The 19,682-nt window shown below is 43.3% G+C and overlaps 1 protein-coding gene across 1 annotated transcript in view; it reads right to left on the bottom strand.

Moving 5' to 3' along the window:
* Window positions 1-19,682, bottom strand: part of LOC143283924 (exosome complex component RRP45-like) — a 69,525-nt gene that overhangs the window by 17,861 nt on the left and 31,982 nt on the right. Inside the window, exons 9-10 of the mRNA XM_076590364.1 lie at window positions 18,334-18,422; window positions 6,436-6,615 (exon numbers count right to left, since the gene is read on the bottom strand). Coding sequence (XP_076446479.1) covers window positions 6,436-6,615; window positions 18,334-18,422 — 269 coding nt within the window. The remainder of the gene's footprint in view (window positions 1-6,435; window positions 6,616-18,333; window positions 18,423-19,682) is intronic.

Here is a 19,682-nt window from a genome sequence, read left to right as displayed (position 1 = left end):
CATCATACCTGTAGAAGATAATAAAACAGGCTATATGTTTATGATAACAATCACAATGCTTGTAGACATGTAAGTGAATAACTTTCTCAACAATGACAAACTTGGATTCAGTCAAGTTAAAAAGTCAATCATGTTCTCAGAAACTGAGCAGTCAAAGTTTTTTTTTTAACACCTAAGAGTAGGTAGGACCACTTAAATTTTGAACTTCAACATATCTAAAAACTAATTACACCATTGGAAAGAACATAAAAAACTAAGTTCACATGCAAATTTTCATTGCATTATACCCAGTAGTTTTTAAGAAAACGGCATCTAAAAATGTGCAAAAATGACGCGTTTTGACAGATTTAACAAATTGCTATTTTTAGACGTCATAAAATTTTAAGATGAAGACTTACCACATTGTTCTTTGCTGTACTTGGTACCACCAATACCTAGTTTATGCTGAATTTTTTCTGGCCTACTCAAGAACATGATTTGAGAGAGACAGTGCCTCCAAAATAGCAAAATATTCAGTTTTGTCAAGTGTCGAATGGCCGGATTTCATGGTGATAACATGCCGACTTATAATGTTGATATCTCAGAAAGTTTTCATGCTGCAAAAACATTTCAAATATGTGCATGTTCAGAAAAGCATGTAGAATACAGTTTTTTGGAAGACTTAATGCTATCAGAAATGCAGATAATAATGAAAACAGTCACAAAGTATATGGTTTTTAGTAACAAATGAGCAAGTTTTTTACAATCATGATGAGACTATGCTGTCAGATATCACCAGAGTAATTGTAAATATGCATATCTGACATAACAGAAGTCTTTGACTTGGACAACTAAGCCTAATCAATTAACAAAATGTGTGTATATATTGTTTCCATTTCATCTGCAATGTTTTCCATTGCTCCTCTTGCACACTCCAGACTGTTCGTCGGAATCAGGTTGAAGTCACTGAAAAACACATAGATGCTTTCTACAGTGTTGATTTTGTCAGACTGGGGCCATCTGAAGATGTTGGTGTTGTTTTTCTGCAACATGAAGCTGATGTCTGCTTTGTTGTCACTGTATACTTGGAGCACCTGGCCAATGAAGAAGCCTTCATCATAGAAGACAGCCAAGCCATTTATGCAATGTTGCATCCTTTATCCTCTGCATCCTAGCTAAGTGACATACTTCAGACACAAGACCAATAGGACAACTGAGTAAAGCCTAACGGTCCTCTACAGTTCCTTTCAAAAGATCTGCACGTGTAATTCCAAACTTCTCACAGGAGGGGCCAGGGAAGATGCATGAATCTTTCCTTTCTTGTAAAAAAACATTCAGCACCACTGATCGTTTCACACTTGCTGAATTCCTTAAAAGTGCGCTCAACTATTGACACCACACGTGGAAAGGTACACTCTGGGAACAATTTGTGTAGAAAATGTTCCATTTCCCCCCAGGTTTTGTTTTCTTGATGCTTTAACATATTTAACTGCATCAAGAGTTTGTTGCTGAATGGAACCTTGGGTGCTGATGGTGGTCTTCCTCGTCCACTGTGTGCAATAGTCGCCCTTAAGGCTTTATACTGATCATCATCTGAAATACACAGGCATGAAATTTGAGACAGCTCTAATGTTTTAAATTACTTTTTTTTATTTATTTCAGGGATGCTTTTGCATATATATCATTTATGTGTGTGTGTGCATGAGTGTGTGATGAATGTGCACTGCTACATGATCTACTAATTTCATTACTACTCCACTGTAATGGTTTCACTTAAATTGATGTAAGTGTTATTTAACAACATATCTTAAACTTATTTCATGTTTACTAATCATGTAAGTTATTTATTCTTTACATCATTTACACACACACACACACACAATAACTTATCCATACTCAAGCAACCTCATGTATGCATGCTACGTAAGTTCAACAGACACTAACTCTGTGCATACACACTTACCATATAACATACATACTAAAGCGCGCACGCACGCACGCACGCACGCACACACACACACACACACACACAGACGCGTGATCTTGTCTTGGCGTTTGACGATCAGAACAGAAGTGGAAAGATACACGTGTTCCCATGCTGTCCGACGTTGGTCACAATATTAAACCATCAACCCGCCCTCACTAACTCAAAACCCTTGTGCAACAAAAAATTACTGAATAATCTGACACTTCATCTTCCAGATACAGCTGTCGATCGCGGTAAATTTTCGAATAAAAAATCATAATTGTGCTAAAAAATAACGTGACTGACGAAACGTTACTGTTCCCAGTTACGCATCAACACTGCTGAAGCAAAGTTGTTAGGATTCATCCAAACCCACAAAAATATAAAAAATATGATTTACATTTATTTTCAAAATAAACATATTGAAAAAAAATTTGCTTACAAACCTGTAAGTTGGCGTGTTTTCCATTCTTCAAACGATGATGACGAGCAGACGGCTTCGATCGCCGCCATGGTCGAGCAGCGCTGTGGGATCCGAAATCAGTCGCTCGTTTTTCTTCTGAAGCGCGTTTGAGACTCTTTCTTTTTAAAAAGCCATGAACTGCACTTGAAAGTGCATAGTTTAAACTTTCTTCTCTTGTAATTTGCTCATGATTTGAAACACTGGTTCGTATGTTATAGGGTCGCAAACATCAGTCTCACACTTTCGCTGCGACTTTCAGATCTACTTTCCATGAAAACCCCAACAAATTTCTAGCCAATCAAAACGTGAGAATCCTGGCTTTCCAATGACGTAGTTTCTAAATTTATACATGGCCAAACAATGCAGCGCGAAACGATCGAGTGACACACATGTTATTCTGCTCGCGCGGCAAGCACGGCGGAGTCTGTCACCGCAGTAAAAATCGACGCGACACCCTTTGTGTTTGAACGCCCGGCATATACCAGTTTGACTCGAATGATAAAAACAAATACCACAGGAAGATAGATGAAAGAATGAACTTTATTCCAGTATAAGATTGGTGTCATTTAATTAAGTTTCGTAGTGAAACGAGCGAGTTGAAAATGGTCAAATTATGGGTCTGGACTGCGCTGTTAACCACAGCCACAGTGGCCGCGAACCGACCTACTTAACTAAGAGCATACTCATTTTAGAGGAGGAAGCTCTTTGATCTTCTTACTTGTCCCTGTTTGCAACTGAGTTGATAAAGTGTCTGCACATCCAGTTTGCCTCTTCTGTGAAGAAGTTAGTCAACTGATCAGTGACAAAAAGCATGAAAAAATAAAACACGTGATTCCTGTCCCGTGAATGTCAACCCTTTGTTTCATGAACATCGTGGATTATTGGCTGTTTTCCATTCCTGCTAGATGAACACTGTGAAAGACAGTTTATTGATGAACATCGTGGATTATTGGCTGCTGTCCATTCCTGCTAGATGAACACTGTGAAAGACAGTTTATTGATGAACATCATGGATTACTGGCTGCTGTCCATTCCTGCTAGATGAACACTGTGAAAGACAGTTTATTGATGAACATCATGGATTACTGGCTGCTGTCCATTCCTGCTAGATGAACACTGTGAAAGACAGTTTATTGATGGTCTTGGCCTAGCCCCCTTCATGCCCTCTGCCTGGTCTTCCACCTATCATCTTAAACCACTCCAATGTCTCTCTCCTCCCCTCTCCTCAAATTATTATCATTATGCAGAAGTACTGCACCCTTCCTGTCAGTCATTGTCACCTGCTCCAAGGTGATGTCTGACTGGACAGATGGACTAGACACAGCATCAAATTTTGCTGTCAGTTTCGTCACTGTCATTGTCATCACCTTGAGTTAAAACCAGTCATCAGACAAGATAGATACATCTCTAATAGTTATTACCATGCATAATCATCTGTGCAGTCTGCAAAGTTGTGTAAATCTGACTGTCTATATTGAACAAATTTTCCAACATCTATTTTGCATATGATCAAACCCACTTTTCATACCCGCTTAATGTAGTCCAGTACGCGAAACATCATTGAGAAGAAATAGGTCCTCCACTTGATGTATGCTCATTGAAATAGTATATCTATAATCCAGACACATTAACCAGACTGCCTAAAAGATGTCAGCTGACATCCTATAAAAAGTGTTGCCATAGACTTCATGCATTTCAATTTTTCCTTCATCAAAGTTTGGTACGATGAACATAAAAAGACTTTAAATGGTTAGTTTAATGTGTCTGGATTATAAACATACTACTTAAGTGATCATTGGTCAGATGGAAGACCCTTTTTCCTATAATGTTTTGCTAACTGGACCACTTGGAGCACATGTGTAGAGGGTTTGCCTCACATGTCAAAAAAGCATCAGTCACTTCATCAAGTGAAGACAGTGGTCCCAGTCAGCTGATTTATACAACTCTGCAAGCTGTGCTGATGATTATGTATAACTATAACAATGAAAGATGGATCTGTCTTGTCTTATGATTCATTTGAACTCAAAGGTGATGAATGACAAAGAATGCTCAGTACTTTCACATAATTTGAGAAGAGAGGGAGGAGAGATAGAGGAGTGATGAATGACAAAGAATGCTCAGTACTTTCACATAATTTGAGAAAAAGGGGGAGGAGAGATAGAGGAGTGGTGTAACACAATAGGTCGAAGGCCAGACAGATGGCGGGGTTAGTCGTCATGGCTCAGCTGTCAGTGAATTGGTTTTTTCACAGTGATCATCTGCCAAGAATGACAACAGCCAATCATCCACGATTTTCTTTAAACCCAGTGTTGATGGGTGATAGAGAATCATGTGGTTTAAATTTTTTTTGTGTTTCTTTTTAAAAAATACTTTTTCACACTTTTTATTGACCAGATGACCAGTGTATTTACAGAGGACTCAAGCCAGATGCACAGCAGACACTTTGTTGGATCAGTTACAACCAGAAGGAAGGGAATATCATCAAAGCGCTTTCTGCTCTAGAGAGGCACACTCTTAGGTTTAAGACAAGCTTGTCAGCTCACTCTCTGAGAACATGACTGACTTTTTATCTTAACCGAACCCATGTATGTTGTTGCTGGGACAGTCATTCACTTACATGACTACATGTGTGACTGTTATTAAAAATGTATATCCATATTATTTTCTTTTACAGGTACATATCAGGCAATAATCATGCTATTTCTAGCTGTATTTTGTTTGTTTTCTTTCTGAGTGTGATTCTGTGGAGGTAGAATTACGACTTTTTTAATGCATGAAAATCATTATTTTCACTTTGAAATGCCTGGATAGTCATCTAGATTAAAAATAATTGGTTCATTTTGAAATGCCTGGATAGTTATCTGGAATCAAAATAATTGGGGAAAAGAAACTGATTTGCAATCTATATTCATTTTCCTTCACAAAAACGTTTACTTTCGTTCTGCATCTCCTATAGTTTTTGTGCTAACCCCCCCCCCCCCCCCCCCAAAAAAAAAACCCACCCCTAAATCCTCAAAATCCTCTGGCAAGGGGAGAGCACTTTTTCACAAAATTCTCTGGCCTTGATCGGATTAACCTAACTATTTAGAGTCAGTCTGTGTTCATTGAACCAAACTCCAATGAATGAAGAACCAGAATAGATGCAGGACATCAGTGGACATCTTACAGACACTGTGGCAACATTTTGTGTAGGATGTCAGCTGATGTCTTCGACGCACTAATGGATTAATATCTCTTGTCTATCCCATCTGTTTCTTCCATGTGTGTTTGTGTGTGCATGCATACGCATGTGTGTCTGCTTATACACTTTGTGTCTGATTGAAAGTTATTGTAAATCGCTTTAAGAGGTTTGAAAGCGCTATATAAATGTACTAATATTATCTTTAATGCATGGGAAGGGTGTGACATCTGTTCTCTGGCCCTTGCTTCACTGTATCATGGATTGCAAGGTTGTTGTTCTGAAATGGCAAAGTCACATGGGCCAATATCCCTGTGTCATGCATGCTCGCACAAGGTGAACATCTGATGCACATATTCTGCCACTTTTGAAAAAAAATGTATGGTACCCAGCCAGTGATAGTATTTTATAGGTGATATCAATAGAAAGAGAAAAACGTTCACTAACTATTTACGAAAGGATTGAATTATTATTACAAGCACTTGATTGAGAGAGACATAAGTGTCGCCGCTCCTTCTGATCGATATTTTTCTGGCACAGGGAAAACTGCTGCACACAGTGAGTTCTAAATCTGCTGTTGTCACTTAATACCAATGCAAAGCATCTAAATGCAGGTCTCCAATTTGTCATTTCCCAAAGTTAATCAAAAAGCTTCATCCCCCTACACTATACACAGAGGAAAGTATGTGAATTCTTTGTTTCCAAAGGCGGAAGACATATATTCTGGATAGGGAATACCTGCCCGCCAGTGCCTGCAGGCACAGCTGCTTCTGAACCAGAGGAAATGACTGGTTATATGGATGGCCAAAGGGAACAAAACATGACAGACACACAGTCACATAAGCATACCTGTCATCAACCTCCATGCCCTGAGCACCATCACTGTCAGAGTCCACACGGGAGTCACTGTCTGAATTGGACGGCAGGTCTGGGGTGGGCGGAGCTTCCATTTCCTTGGCAGCTGTCAAGGTGCTGTTGATCTTCTCCTGATCTGACCACACTGCAAACCCACAACTCTCACCCCGCGCCCTGCACACACACACACACAGTGTGGGGGAGGGAGTCATCAGTCAGTGGCTCTTATACATCAGTCAGTGGTTCATACATCAATCAGTGGTTCATATAACAGTGATTCACATATCTGTCATCGGTACATACAGTCAGTGATTCACATATCTGTCATCGGTACATACAGTCAGTGATTCACATATCAGTCAGTGGTTCACATAACAGTCAGTGATAACATTCAGTGGTTCAGACATCAGTCAGTGCTTCACATAACAGTCAGTGATAACATTCAGTGGTTCAGACATCAGTCAGTGCTTCACATAACAGTCAGTGATAACAGTCAGTGGTTCAGACATCAGTCAGTGCTTCACATAACAGTCAGTGATAACATTCAGTGGTTCAGACATCAGTCAGTGCTTCACATAACAGTCAGTGATAACATTCAGTGGTTCAGACATCAGTCAGTGCTTCACATAACAGTCAGTGATAACAGTCAATGGTTCAGACATCAGTCAGTGCTTCACATAACAGTCAGTGATAACATTCAGTGGTTCAGACATCAGTCAGTGCTTCACATAACACTTAACAGTGATAACATTCAGTGGTTCAGACATCAGTCAGTGCTTCACATAACAGTCAGTGATAACAGTCAATGGTTCAGACATCAGTCAGTGGTTCACGTAACAGTCAGTGATAACATTCAGTGGTTCAGACATCAGTCAGTGCTTCACATAACAGTCAGTGATAACATTCAGTGGTTCAGACATCAGTCAGTGCTTCACATAACAGTCAGTGATAACATTCAGTGGTTCAGACATCAGTCAGTGGTTGATATAACAGTCAGTGATAACATTCAGTGGTTCAGACATCAGTCAGTGCTTCACATAACACTTAACAGTGGTAACATTCAGTGGTTCAGACATCAGTCAGTGGTTCAGACATCAGTCAGTGGTTCACATAACACTTAACAGTGGTAACATTCAGTGGTTCAGACATCAGTCAGTGGTTCACATAACACTTAACAGTGATAACATACAGTGGTTCAGACATCAGTCAGTGGTTCACATAACACTTAACAGTGATAACATTCAGTGGTTCAGACATCAGTCAGTGCTTCACATAACAGTCAGTGATAACATTCAGTGGTGCAGACATCAGTCAGTGCTTCACATAACAGTCAGTGATAACATTCAGTGGTTCAGACATCAGTCAGTGCTTCATATAACAGTCAGTGATAACATTCAGTGGTTCAGACATGAGTCAGTGCTTCACATAACAGTCAGTGATAACATTCAGTGGTTCAGACATCAGTCAGTGGTTCACATAACACTTAACAGTGATAACATTCAGTGGTTCAGACATCAGTCAGTGCTTCACATAACAGTCAGTGATAACATTCAGTGGTTCAGACATCAGTCAGTGCTTCACATAACAGTCAGTGATAACATTCAGTGGTTCAGACATCAGTCAGTGCTTCACATAACAGTCAGTGATAACATTCAGTGGTTCAGACATCAGTCAGTGCTTCACATAACAGTCAGTGATAACATTCAGTGGTTCAGACATCAGTCAGTGCTTCACATAACAGTCAGTGATAACATTCAGTGGTTCAGACATCAGTCAGTGGTTCACATAACACTTAACAGTGATAACATACAGTGGTTCAGACATCAGTCAGTGCTTCACATAACAGTCACTGTACACAAATGACTGCAGACTGCAGAGGCACGGAGGAAACTCCTGTCATAAAATATTCTGATGATTCAGCAATTGAAGATCTGTCCAACTCTGATGCTATTTATTTCAGTGAAATTAAAAAGTTCTGTTCCTGGTGTGAGAAAAACTATCTGGATCTCAACGTATTGAAAACAAAAGAAATGTTAATAGATTTTCGGAAAGACCCCTTGCCTGTAGCTGACCTTGTTATTGATGGTCAAACAGTGGACAGGGTCAATGAATATAGATATTTAGGGACCATCTTAGACAAAAAGCTGACTTTTGACAGAAATGTTGATTCCATTCATAAGAAATGTCAATCTAGAATTTTTTGTTTACAGAAGCTTAGAAATGTTGGTATAAATTCAAATATTCTTCAAAGTTATTATCGATGTTGTATCGAGTCCGTGCTTACAGTTTCATTTATGTGCTGGTATGGAAGTTTGGGAGTGAGGAGTAAGCGTGTTTTGAACGATGTCATGAGTGTATGCAGTAAAATTGTGGGAGTGAAACAAGCTAGTATGCAAGAGCTGTATGAAAGTCGAGTGGTTAAAAAAAGCAGGCAGATAGCAACTGACGACACCCATATTTTAGCAAAGTATTATGAGCTGTTGCCATCAGGACAACGCTACAGAACTTTTAAGTTGAAATCCAGAGCTCTGAAGACTTTTATTCCACGTTCAATCCACCTTTTAAATTCTTGAGAACTGTGTGTGTGTGTGTGTGTGTGTGTGTGTGTGTGCGCGCGCACGCACTCTCATGTGAGACGTGTGAAAGTCCGTGCATGATAGGCTGTACCTTGTTCTAGTTGTGGTGTGTGTGTGTATGTGTGTGTGTGTGTGTGTGTGTGTGTGTGTGTGTGTGACAATTGGTTATAATGAATGTGCAATATGTAGGAAGAATAATGTGCAATATGCAGGATGAATGTACATTGAATATGTCTAATGCTAACGTCCATATTCTAAATATATTTCTGTTTAATAATTACGATGTAATAATTAGTTGCAATGTTTTAAAAAGTGAATATGTGAAATGCTTTTATTTCAGAACATATGTTTATTACTCTTGTTTAATCAAGTTATCCACGTGTGTGGGGTGTGTGTGTGTGTGTGTGTGTGTGGGAGGGGGGGGGGTGCGGTGCGGGTGTGTGCTGATTATCTGGTTGTGGTTTTCCACAATTCATCTTTATTCTTATCTTATCTATAATAATCAATGTGCAGTATAGTAGGTATGTTTATAATTATATTCAAATAATGTTTCTTAATTCTTTGTTTTTACATTAAGAACACTAGTTATTACCTGCAGTGTGTGGATGTATGTATGAAATGATGTATGTGATACTTTTTTTACATTTGTATCTTCGTAATATTTGTAGGAGCTGTTGTTGGCTTTTACAGTTATGGTCCCCATGTTGTTTACTTGTCTATGTTGTGATAATGCACCTGACCAAATTTCTCCAGTTGGAGATAATAAAGTTATTCTTATCTTATCTTATCTTAGTGATAACATTCAGTGGTTCAGACATCAGTCAGTGCTTCATATAACAGTCAGTGATAACATTCAGTGGTTCAGACATCAGTCAGTGCTTCACATAACAGTCAGTGATAACATTCAGTGGTTCAGACATCAGTCAATGGTTCAGACATCAGTCGGTGGTTGACATAACAGTCAGTGATAACATTCACTGGTTCAGACATCAGTCAGTGGTTCACATAACACTTAACAGTGATAACATTCAGTGGTTCAGACATCAGTCAGTGGTTCACATAACACTTAACAGTGATAACATACAGTGGTTCAGACATCAGTCAGTGGTTCACATAACAGTCAGTGATAACATTCACTGGTTCAGACATCAGTCAGTGGTTCACATAACACTTAACAGTGATAACATTCACTGGTTCAGACATCAGTCAGTGGTTCAGACATCAGTCAGTGGTTCACAAATCAGTCAGTGATGGTTCATACATCAAGCAGTGGTCCATATATCAGTCATTGATTCACATAACTGTCAGTGATTCACATAACAATCAGTGGTTCATATTCATCAGTCAGACGTCCACACAGTCAGTGATTCACATATCAGTCAGTGAAGGGAGCTAATTGATTATACTGCTGTTATATTCTTATAACTAGTTTCATCATCATCAATATTATCTTTTTTATTTCATTTTACTGCTAATACAAATGTCGTAGTTATTGAAATCACCACTACTACTATCACTATTGTCAACATTGAGTGATTGAATGATTTGTCAAGTAGTTAGTGAATCTTAAAAAAAAAAAAAAAAAATTCTTAAAGGCCCACAAAGCGCTTGTGAAAAATCCCTGGGATCTCAATTAAAATGCAGGCTCGCTGTTGGACAGTTTTTTGCCTGACCACTCCTGCTCTGGCTTCACTGACAGGCTGTCATGAGTCAGAGGAACCTATTTCTGGCTGCAAGACATGGGATATGAGTCTGGTTTGTTAATTCCTTTACAATGAGCAGCAGGGTACAGTACCCCTGTTTACCCTCACCAACACACTCTATGCCTCATACCAGTTCAAATAACAGTCAAAACACAAGCTCCCGTGCCCCCCTACACCCACCCCCAGCCTACCTCTCTCTCTCTCTCTGTGCTGGTTTGAGAAAAAAACAATAACGCTGATTCTGCAATACCTATGAATGAAACTTTTTCAGGTGAATATATGTTTTTATTAAAAAAAAAATTTTTTTTTCAAATGTCCGATTATAAAATATTAGTGGATTACTTCAAATGAAAAACTGCATACCACAAGCTATTTCTGTTTATTCATGAGTGTTTTTTGTTATGTTTTTTCCGCGAGACGGTCTTTAGTATCCTCATTTTTTTGACTGAGAGATCGTGAGCGGATTTCTCCATTTCAAATGATGAATGCCACATTTTGTTATTAATTCAAACAACATTAATACATGTTCTTCGTCTGTCTATCCCTGGCTGTCTCACACACACACACACACACACACTCACACACACAGACATCAGCGGCCACAGATGCCCTGTGACCTGGCCAGCAGGGTTTTCATTGTCAGTGTATTTACTTCACACTGATGATGGCTGCTAAACTTAGAACCAACGTGAAGTGTATATGGACTGGATTGGTCTGCCTCCTTCACTTTGACTGACAGCGCGTATTTCAAATTCGGAAGCAGACGAACGCAAAATTATTTTCTGAAACTCGTTTAGCTGAGAAATTTTGCAGTAGATTTTTTATTCTGATGTTAGAGCAACATGAAAAGTGTACTCATTCAAACTTATAGCTGTGTTTGTGGCCTGCCTGTATGTTTATTTCTGTGATGAAAAATCCATGTGGAGCTGTCATTTTCCCACAACAACCTGAAAAGGAATAGCTGAAGACACACCTCTTTTTACATAGGTTTTTTGCGGTCTTTAAAAAAAAAATCATTCTATCTTCTTTTTTCTTTTTTTAATGCTACTTGGATGTTACCTTTTGTTCATACTGTTTGTTTTTTTTTCTAAACTTTTTCTGTATATATTGTATACATGTCTTTTCAAAATTGACAGGGCCTAAGACACTACAGGGTATAAGACACTACACACTGACAGAGCCCTAAGACACTACACACTGACAAGCCCTAAGACACTACACACTGACAAGCCCTAAGACACTACACACTGACAAGCCCCTAAGACACTACACACTGACAAGCCCCTAAGACACTACACACAGACAAGCCCTAAGACACTGCACACTGACAGAGCCCTAAGACACTACACACTGACAGAGCCCTAAGACACTACACACTGACAAGCCCCTAAGACACTACACACTGACAAGCCCTAAGACACTACACACTGACAGAGCCCTAAGACACTACACACTGACAAGCCCTAAGACACTACACACTGACAAGCCCTAAGACACTACACACTGACAGAGCCCTAAGACACTACACACTGACAAGCCCTAAGACACTACACACTGACAAGCCCCTAAGACACTACACACTGACAAGCCCTAAGACACTACACACTGACAAGCCCTAAGACACTACACACTGACAAGCCCCTAAGACACTATACACTGACAAGCCCCTAAGACACTACACACTGACAAGCCCTAAGACACTACACACTGACAAGCCCCTAAGACACTATACACTGACAAGCCCTAAGACACTGGAGGAGGTGTGTCCATCGAGATCGATGATGACCATCGTTGTCATCCAGATGGGGGATGGGCGATGGGGGGAGGGTGGTGGTGGGGTGGGGGGAAGGATGCTCATGAATCTATCTGTGAGTGCGCAGATGGCTGAATAGTCCAATCTGCGCACGAAATGTTCGCTGAGAGTTGGGGCAGACAAAGACAGGCATATCATTGTCAGGGAGCTTGTTTGCCCGTGACTTTCTGGCCTGCCTCTTCTCAACAGCTGCAGCAGTCCTGTTGGCCTCGCACAACCTGGCGCCTTTGTGCACAGCAGCGCGCCATTTGTCACGGTCCACTGCAGATTCCTCCCAGGAGTCAGGGTTGATATCAAACGCTTTCAGAGAGACTTTCAGAGTATCTCTGAAGCGCTTCTTCTGACCTCCGTGTGATCTCTTCCCTTGTTGCAGCTCGCCATAGAAGAGCCTTTTGGGCAGCCGATGGTCTGGCATGCGCGCCACGTGTCCAGCCCAGCGAAGCTGGGACTGCATCAGGATGGTGAAGATGCTGGGAAGGGTGGCTTTTGCGAGCACCTCTGTGTCAGGGGTCTTGTCTTGCCACTTGATGTTCAGTAGCTTTCTGAGGCATGTTGTGTGGAAGTGGTTCAGCTTCTTGGCATGTCGTTGGTACACTGTCCAAGTTTCGTAGGCGTACAGTAGTGTGGGGAGAACTACTGCTCTGTAGACCTTTAGCTTGGTCTCAAGACTAATGCCTCTTCTGTTCCAGACCTTTGCATTGAGTCTACCAAAAGCTGCGCTTGCTCTTGCAATCCTGACGTTCACTTCATCGTCGATTGTCACATTTCGTGACAGTGTGCTGCCAAGGTATGTGAACCGCTCCACCGCACTGAGTCTCTGACCGTTGACTGTGATGTTGGGCTCAACGTAGGGTTTCCCTGGGGCTGGCTGATGGAGAACTTCAGTTTTCCTCGTGCTGATGGTAAGGCCGAAGTTCCTGCTGGCAGTGGCAAACTTGTCGACGCTGAGTTGCATGTCAGCTTCAGATCCAGCGTTGAGGGCACAATCATCAGCAAACAAAAAGTCTCTGATGATGTCTGTCATGACCTTCGTTTTTGCTTGAAGCCTTCTGAGGTTAAACAGCTTGCCATCTGTTCGGTACTTTAGGCCGATTCCAACATTGCCATCTCTGAAGGCATCAGTAAGCATTGCAGAGAACATGAGGCTGAACAGCGTTGGAGCCAGGACGCAGCCTTGCTTGACACCATTTGTGACAGCAAAAGGAGCAGATGTTTCACCATTGTCCTGGACTCGAGCCTGCATGCCTTCATGGAATTGGCTGACCAAGGAAATAAATTTCCGAGGGCATCCGTACTTGGCCATGATCTTTCACAGTCCCTCTCTACTCACGGTGTCGAAGGCCTTAGTGAGGATGACATAGGTGGAGAACAGATCAGCATTTTGCTCCTGACATTTCTCTTGCAGCTGCCTTGCAGCAAACACCATGTCAGTGGTTCCGCGCTCTTTCCGGAATCCACATTGGCTCTCAGGCAAATGACCTTGGTCAAGGTGTGCTGTGAGGCGGTTAAGTAGGATCCTGGCAAGTATCTTGCCTGCGATGGAGAGCAAGGAAATGCCCTGATGGTTATCACAGGCTTGCCGGTTCCCCTTTCGCTTGTACAAGTGAATGATAGATGCATCTTTGAAATCCCGGGGGATCGTCTCTTCTTTCCACATGAGTGAGTACAGCTGATGAAGCTTCTCAGTCAGCACAGTGCCTCCATCCTTGTAGACCTCTGCTGGTATGGAGTCTGAGCCAGGTGCTTTGCCACTGGATAGCAGACGGATTGCTTTCTGGGTCTCAAGAAGTGTTGGCGGATCATCCAGTGCTTCGTTGGTGGGGACTTGTGGGAGACGGTCTATGGCTTCATCATTTATGGAGGAAGGGCGATTTAAGACACTGTTGAAGTGCTCAGCCCATCGTTCGAGAATGTTCTCCTTCTCGGTGATCAAGGTATTCCCATCTGCACTGAGGAGGGGGGATGATCCTGAGGATGTGGGGCCGTAGACTTCTTTTAAGGCATCATAGAACCTCTTCATATCGTGCCTGTCAGCATATCCCTGGATCTCATCAGCTTTGTCACTCAGCCACTTATCCTGCATCTGGCGTAACTTTTGCTGAACAGTCCTGCGGATGTCATTGTATGCATCCTTTTTTGATGTGGACTTTGGGTTGCTCAGGTGGGCTTGATGCAGACGCGTTTCTCATCCAGAAGCTGCTTGATTTCATCACAGTTTTCATCAAACCAGTCTTTGTGCTTTCTGGTCATGGGTCCCAGGGTCTCTGAAGCTGTACTATAGATCAGCTCATGCAGGGTCCTCCAGTCAGACTCCACATTCTGGTTGTCCAGAGAGGCGGATTCCAGACGATCTTCCAGCAGCTCCACAAAGGACTGTTTGATGGTGATGCTTTTCAGCTTAGGGATGTTGAGCCGTTTTGGAGCCTTCTGGCCTTGGGGGCGTCTCTTGGGTTGGATTCGAATATTCAGCTTTGAGACTACAAGGCGATGGTCTGTCCAACACTCGGCGCCGCACATGGTTTTTGTTACACGTACATCTTGCCTATCCCTTTTCCTGACGATGACATAATCGATGAGATGCCAATGCTTTGAGCGAGGGTGCATCCATGACGTCCTGTTATGGGTAGGGAGGCAGAAAACTGTGTTGGTTATCAGCAGTTCATGCTCTGCACAGGTCTGAAGCAAAAGCAATCCATTTGGGTTGCAGTGGCCCACACCGTGCTTTCCAATCACTCCATCCCAGGAGATGTAGTCAGAGCCAACTCTAGCATTGAAGTCCCCAAGAATGATGAGCTTGTCTGCTTTAGGGATGGCAGCAATGACAGAGTGAAGGTCCTCGTAGAACTTCGCCTTCACTTCATCCGGGTTGGTCATGGTTGGGGCGTAGGCACTGACAATGGTGAGGTACTTCTGGCCAGATGCCAGTGGGAGTTTCATGGTCATAAGCCTATCGTTGACTCCCTTTGGAATTCCAGCTAGCTTGCTGACAAGTGCTGTTTTTACTGCAAAATCAACACCAGCCTCACGTCGCTCTTCGCTTCCTCGTCCACTCCAGAAGAAGGTGTAACCAGATCCCCGTTCACAGAGCTCGCCTTCGCCTGCAAGCCGAGTCTCACTCAAGGCTGCGATGTCGATGTTGTATCTGGCGAGTTCGGATGCAACTAGTGCTGTTCTCCTTTGGGGTCTGTCCGCGTTATCTCTGTCCAGGACAGTCCTTATGTTCCAAGCACCAATGGTGAGAGGAACGATCCTTGTTTTTTTTTCTTTCTCTTTGTTTCGACCACTGATGTAGGGTCCCCGCCAGCCGTGGTATGCTGGCCAGGGTGATATGGAGCAGGCAATTTTTAGGGCACCTTTTCTAGCCCCTTCCTCATGCCAGGGAGGTGAGCAGTGCATTCCTAAAGAGGGCTGCTCAGACGCTCAGACGGCTGCCGAGCTCCATCGCTGCTCCTGTCGACGAAGAACGACCCTATGGCCTGAGCCGCCTGCGTGCAGGTCTGCGGCTGCGACTGCCAGTGTACCCACACCTGTCGTTTCGTCGCTCGCCTGTCGCCACAGGACTTGGGGGTGATGAAATGATGAAGGATGAAAGGTCATTTTGGATGACTGATGACTTGCGCGATGAGTTTGTTTAAAGTGAAGAGGAGTTGCGCAACGTCAACCTCACTCTCTTGTCCGGGTCCACCAATTTCCAGTGGCAAGACTAAGTCGAGACGACTGGAGGATGAGCACGGATGCAGTGGATGACCAAGATATCCTTTCGGTGTCTCATATTGCTCTCTGCACTCCACAGTGTGTTACTGTAACCGCCTTCCTCTCCATTGAACCGATAGGTTTCTTCCGCAGATTCTGCCGGATCCAGACTTTGCATACATGGGTAGACACACCCCGGGGGCCAAATGCGTGTGGCATGCACACAGCACAGTGGAGCCAGATGGCCGTCGGTGGCTCTCCTGAGCCGACGCCCTTTTATGGATCTCCATAAGGGTGTCTAGCCACCCGCCTCACCAGTCCCAGAAGGGAGCGGTGGAAGTGCCGGTTTAGTCGTTGGCAACCCGACCCTGAACAGGTTGTACTGGATTACAGGTTACCAGTAGCAGATCTAATGACCTGACCTGACATGGCCTAAGACACTACACACTGACAAGCCCTAAGACACTACACACTGACAGAGCCCTAAGACACTACACACTGACAGAGCCCTAAGACACTACACACTGACAAGCCCTAAGACACTACACACTGACAGAGCCCTAAGACACTACACACTGACAGGGCCTAAGACACTACACACTGACAGGGCCTAAGACACTACACACTGACAAGCCACACTGACAGAGCCCTAAGACACTACACACTGACAGAGCCCTAAGACACTACACACTGACAAGCCCTAAGACACTACACACTGACAAGCCCTAAGACACTACACACTGACAAGCCCGAAGACACTACACACTGACAAGCCCTAAGACACACTACACACTGACAAACCCAAGGACACTACACACTGACAAGCCTGAGGACACTACACACTGACAAACCCAAAGACACACTACACACTGACAAACCCAAAGACACACTACACACTGACAAACCCAAAGACACACTACACACTGACAAACCCAAAGACACACTACACACTGACAAACCCAAAGACACACTACACACTGACAAACCCAAAGACACAACACACTACACACTGACAAGCCCAAGGACACTACACACTGACAAGCCTGAGGACACTACACACTGACAAGCCCAAGGACACTACACACTGACAAGCCCAAAGACACTACACACTACACACTGACAGAGCCAAGGACACTACACACTGACAAGCCCTAAGACACTACACACTGACAAGCCCAAGGACACTACACACTGACAGGCCCTAAGACACTACACACTGATTTGGCCTAGGACACTACACACTGACAAGCCCTAAAACACTACACACTGGCAAGCCCTAAGACACTACACACTGACAAACCCTACGACACTACACACTGACAAGTCCTACGCCATACACACTGACAAACCCTAAGACACTGCACACTGACAAGGCCTACGACATACACACTGACAAACCTAAGACACTACACACTGACAAGGCCTAAAGTACTAAACACTGACAGTGGCGGTCATCATGAGGCACAACAGATCTGGCTGCCTTGTCGTTGGCCAGTGTCTGTTGGATGAGGTTGGTCATCTCCATCACCCTGACTAGGCCTAAGACACTACACACTGACAAGCCCAAAGACACTAAACACTGACAAGCCGAAAGACACTACACACTGACAAGCCCAAGGACACTACACACTACACATTGACAGGGCCTAGGACACTACACACTGACAAGACCTACAACACTACACACTGACAAGACCTAAAACACTACACACTGATACCCTAAGACACTACACACTGACAGGGCCTAGGACACTACACACTACACATTGACAGGGCCTAGGACACTACACACTACACATTGACAGGGCCTAGGACACTACACACTGACAAGACCTACAACACTACACACTGACAAGACCTACAACACTACAGACTGACAGGGTATAAGACACTACTCACTGACAGGGCCTAGGACACTACACACTGACAAGCCCTAAGACACTACACACTTACAGGTCCTAGGACACTACACACAGACAAGCCCTAAGACACTACACACTTACAGGGCCTAGGACACTACACACTGACAAGGTATAAGACACTACACACTGACAAACCCTAAGACACTACACACTGACAGAGGCTGTCATCGTGAGGCAGAACAGACCTGGCTGCCTTGTCGTTGGCCAGTGCCTGTTGGATGAGGTTGGTCATCTCCATCACCTTCATCAGGGACATCTTGGTACACTTCTTCACCTGCACACCACCATAAACATTATACATAAACCACCACCACCCCATGGTCATTATACATAAACCACCACCACCCCATGGTCATTATACATAAACCACCACCACCCCATGGTCATTATACGTAAACCTCCACACCATGGTCATTATACATAAACCACACCACACCATAGTCATTATATACATAGACCACCACCACACCACCACACCATGGTCATTATACATAGACCACCACCACACCATGGTCATTATACATAGACCACCACCACACCATGGTCATTATTCATAGACCACCACCACACCATGGTCATTATACACAGACCACCACACCATGGTCATTATACACAGACCACCACCACATCATGGTCATTATTCACAGACCACCACCACATCATGGTCATTATACATAGACCACCACCACACCACCACACCATGGTCATTATACACAGACCACCACCACACCATGGTCATTATACACAGACCACCACCACATCATGGTCATTATTCACAGACCACCACCACACCATGGTCATTATACATAGACCACCACACCATGGTCATTATACATAGACCACCACCACACCATGGTCATTATACATAGACCACCACCACACCATGGTCATTATACATAGACCACCACCACACCACCATACCATGGTCATTATACATAGACCACCACACCATCGTCATTATACATAGACCACCACCACACCACCATACCATGGTCATTATACATAGACCACCACACCATCGTCATTATACATAGACCACCACCACACCACCATACCATAGTCATTATACATAGACCACCACACCATGGTCATTATACATAGACCACCACACCATGGTCATTATACACAGACCACCACACCATGGTCATTATACATAGACCACCACACCATGGTCATTATACACAGACCACCACACCACCACACCATGGTCATTATACACAGACCACCACCACACCATGGTCATTATACACAGACCACCACCACACCATGGTCATTATACATAGACCACCACCACACCATGGTCATTATACACAGACCACCACCACACCATGGTCATTATACACAGACCACCACACCATGGTCATTATACATAGACCACCACACCATGGTCATTATACATAGACCACCACGCCATGGTCATTATACATAGACCACCACACCATGGTCATTATACATAGACCACCACGCCATGGTCATTATACATAGACCACCACCACACCATGGTCATCGTACATAGACCACCACACCATGGTCA

Source organism: Babylonia areolata, chromosome 7 (genome assembly GCF_041734735.1).
Source record: "Babylonia areolata isolate BAREFJ2019XMU chromosome 7, ASM4173473v1, whole genome shotgun sequence".
In the NCBI taxonomy this organism is placed as follows: Eukaryota; Metazoa; Mollusca; class Gastropoda; order Neogastropoda; family Buccinidae; genus Babylonia; species Babylonia areolata.
This window is presented reverse-complemented; position numbering and strand designations above follow the sequence as displayed.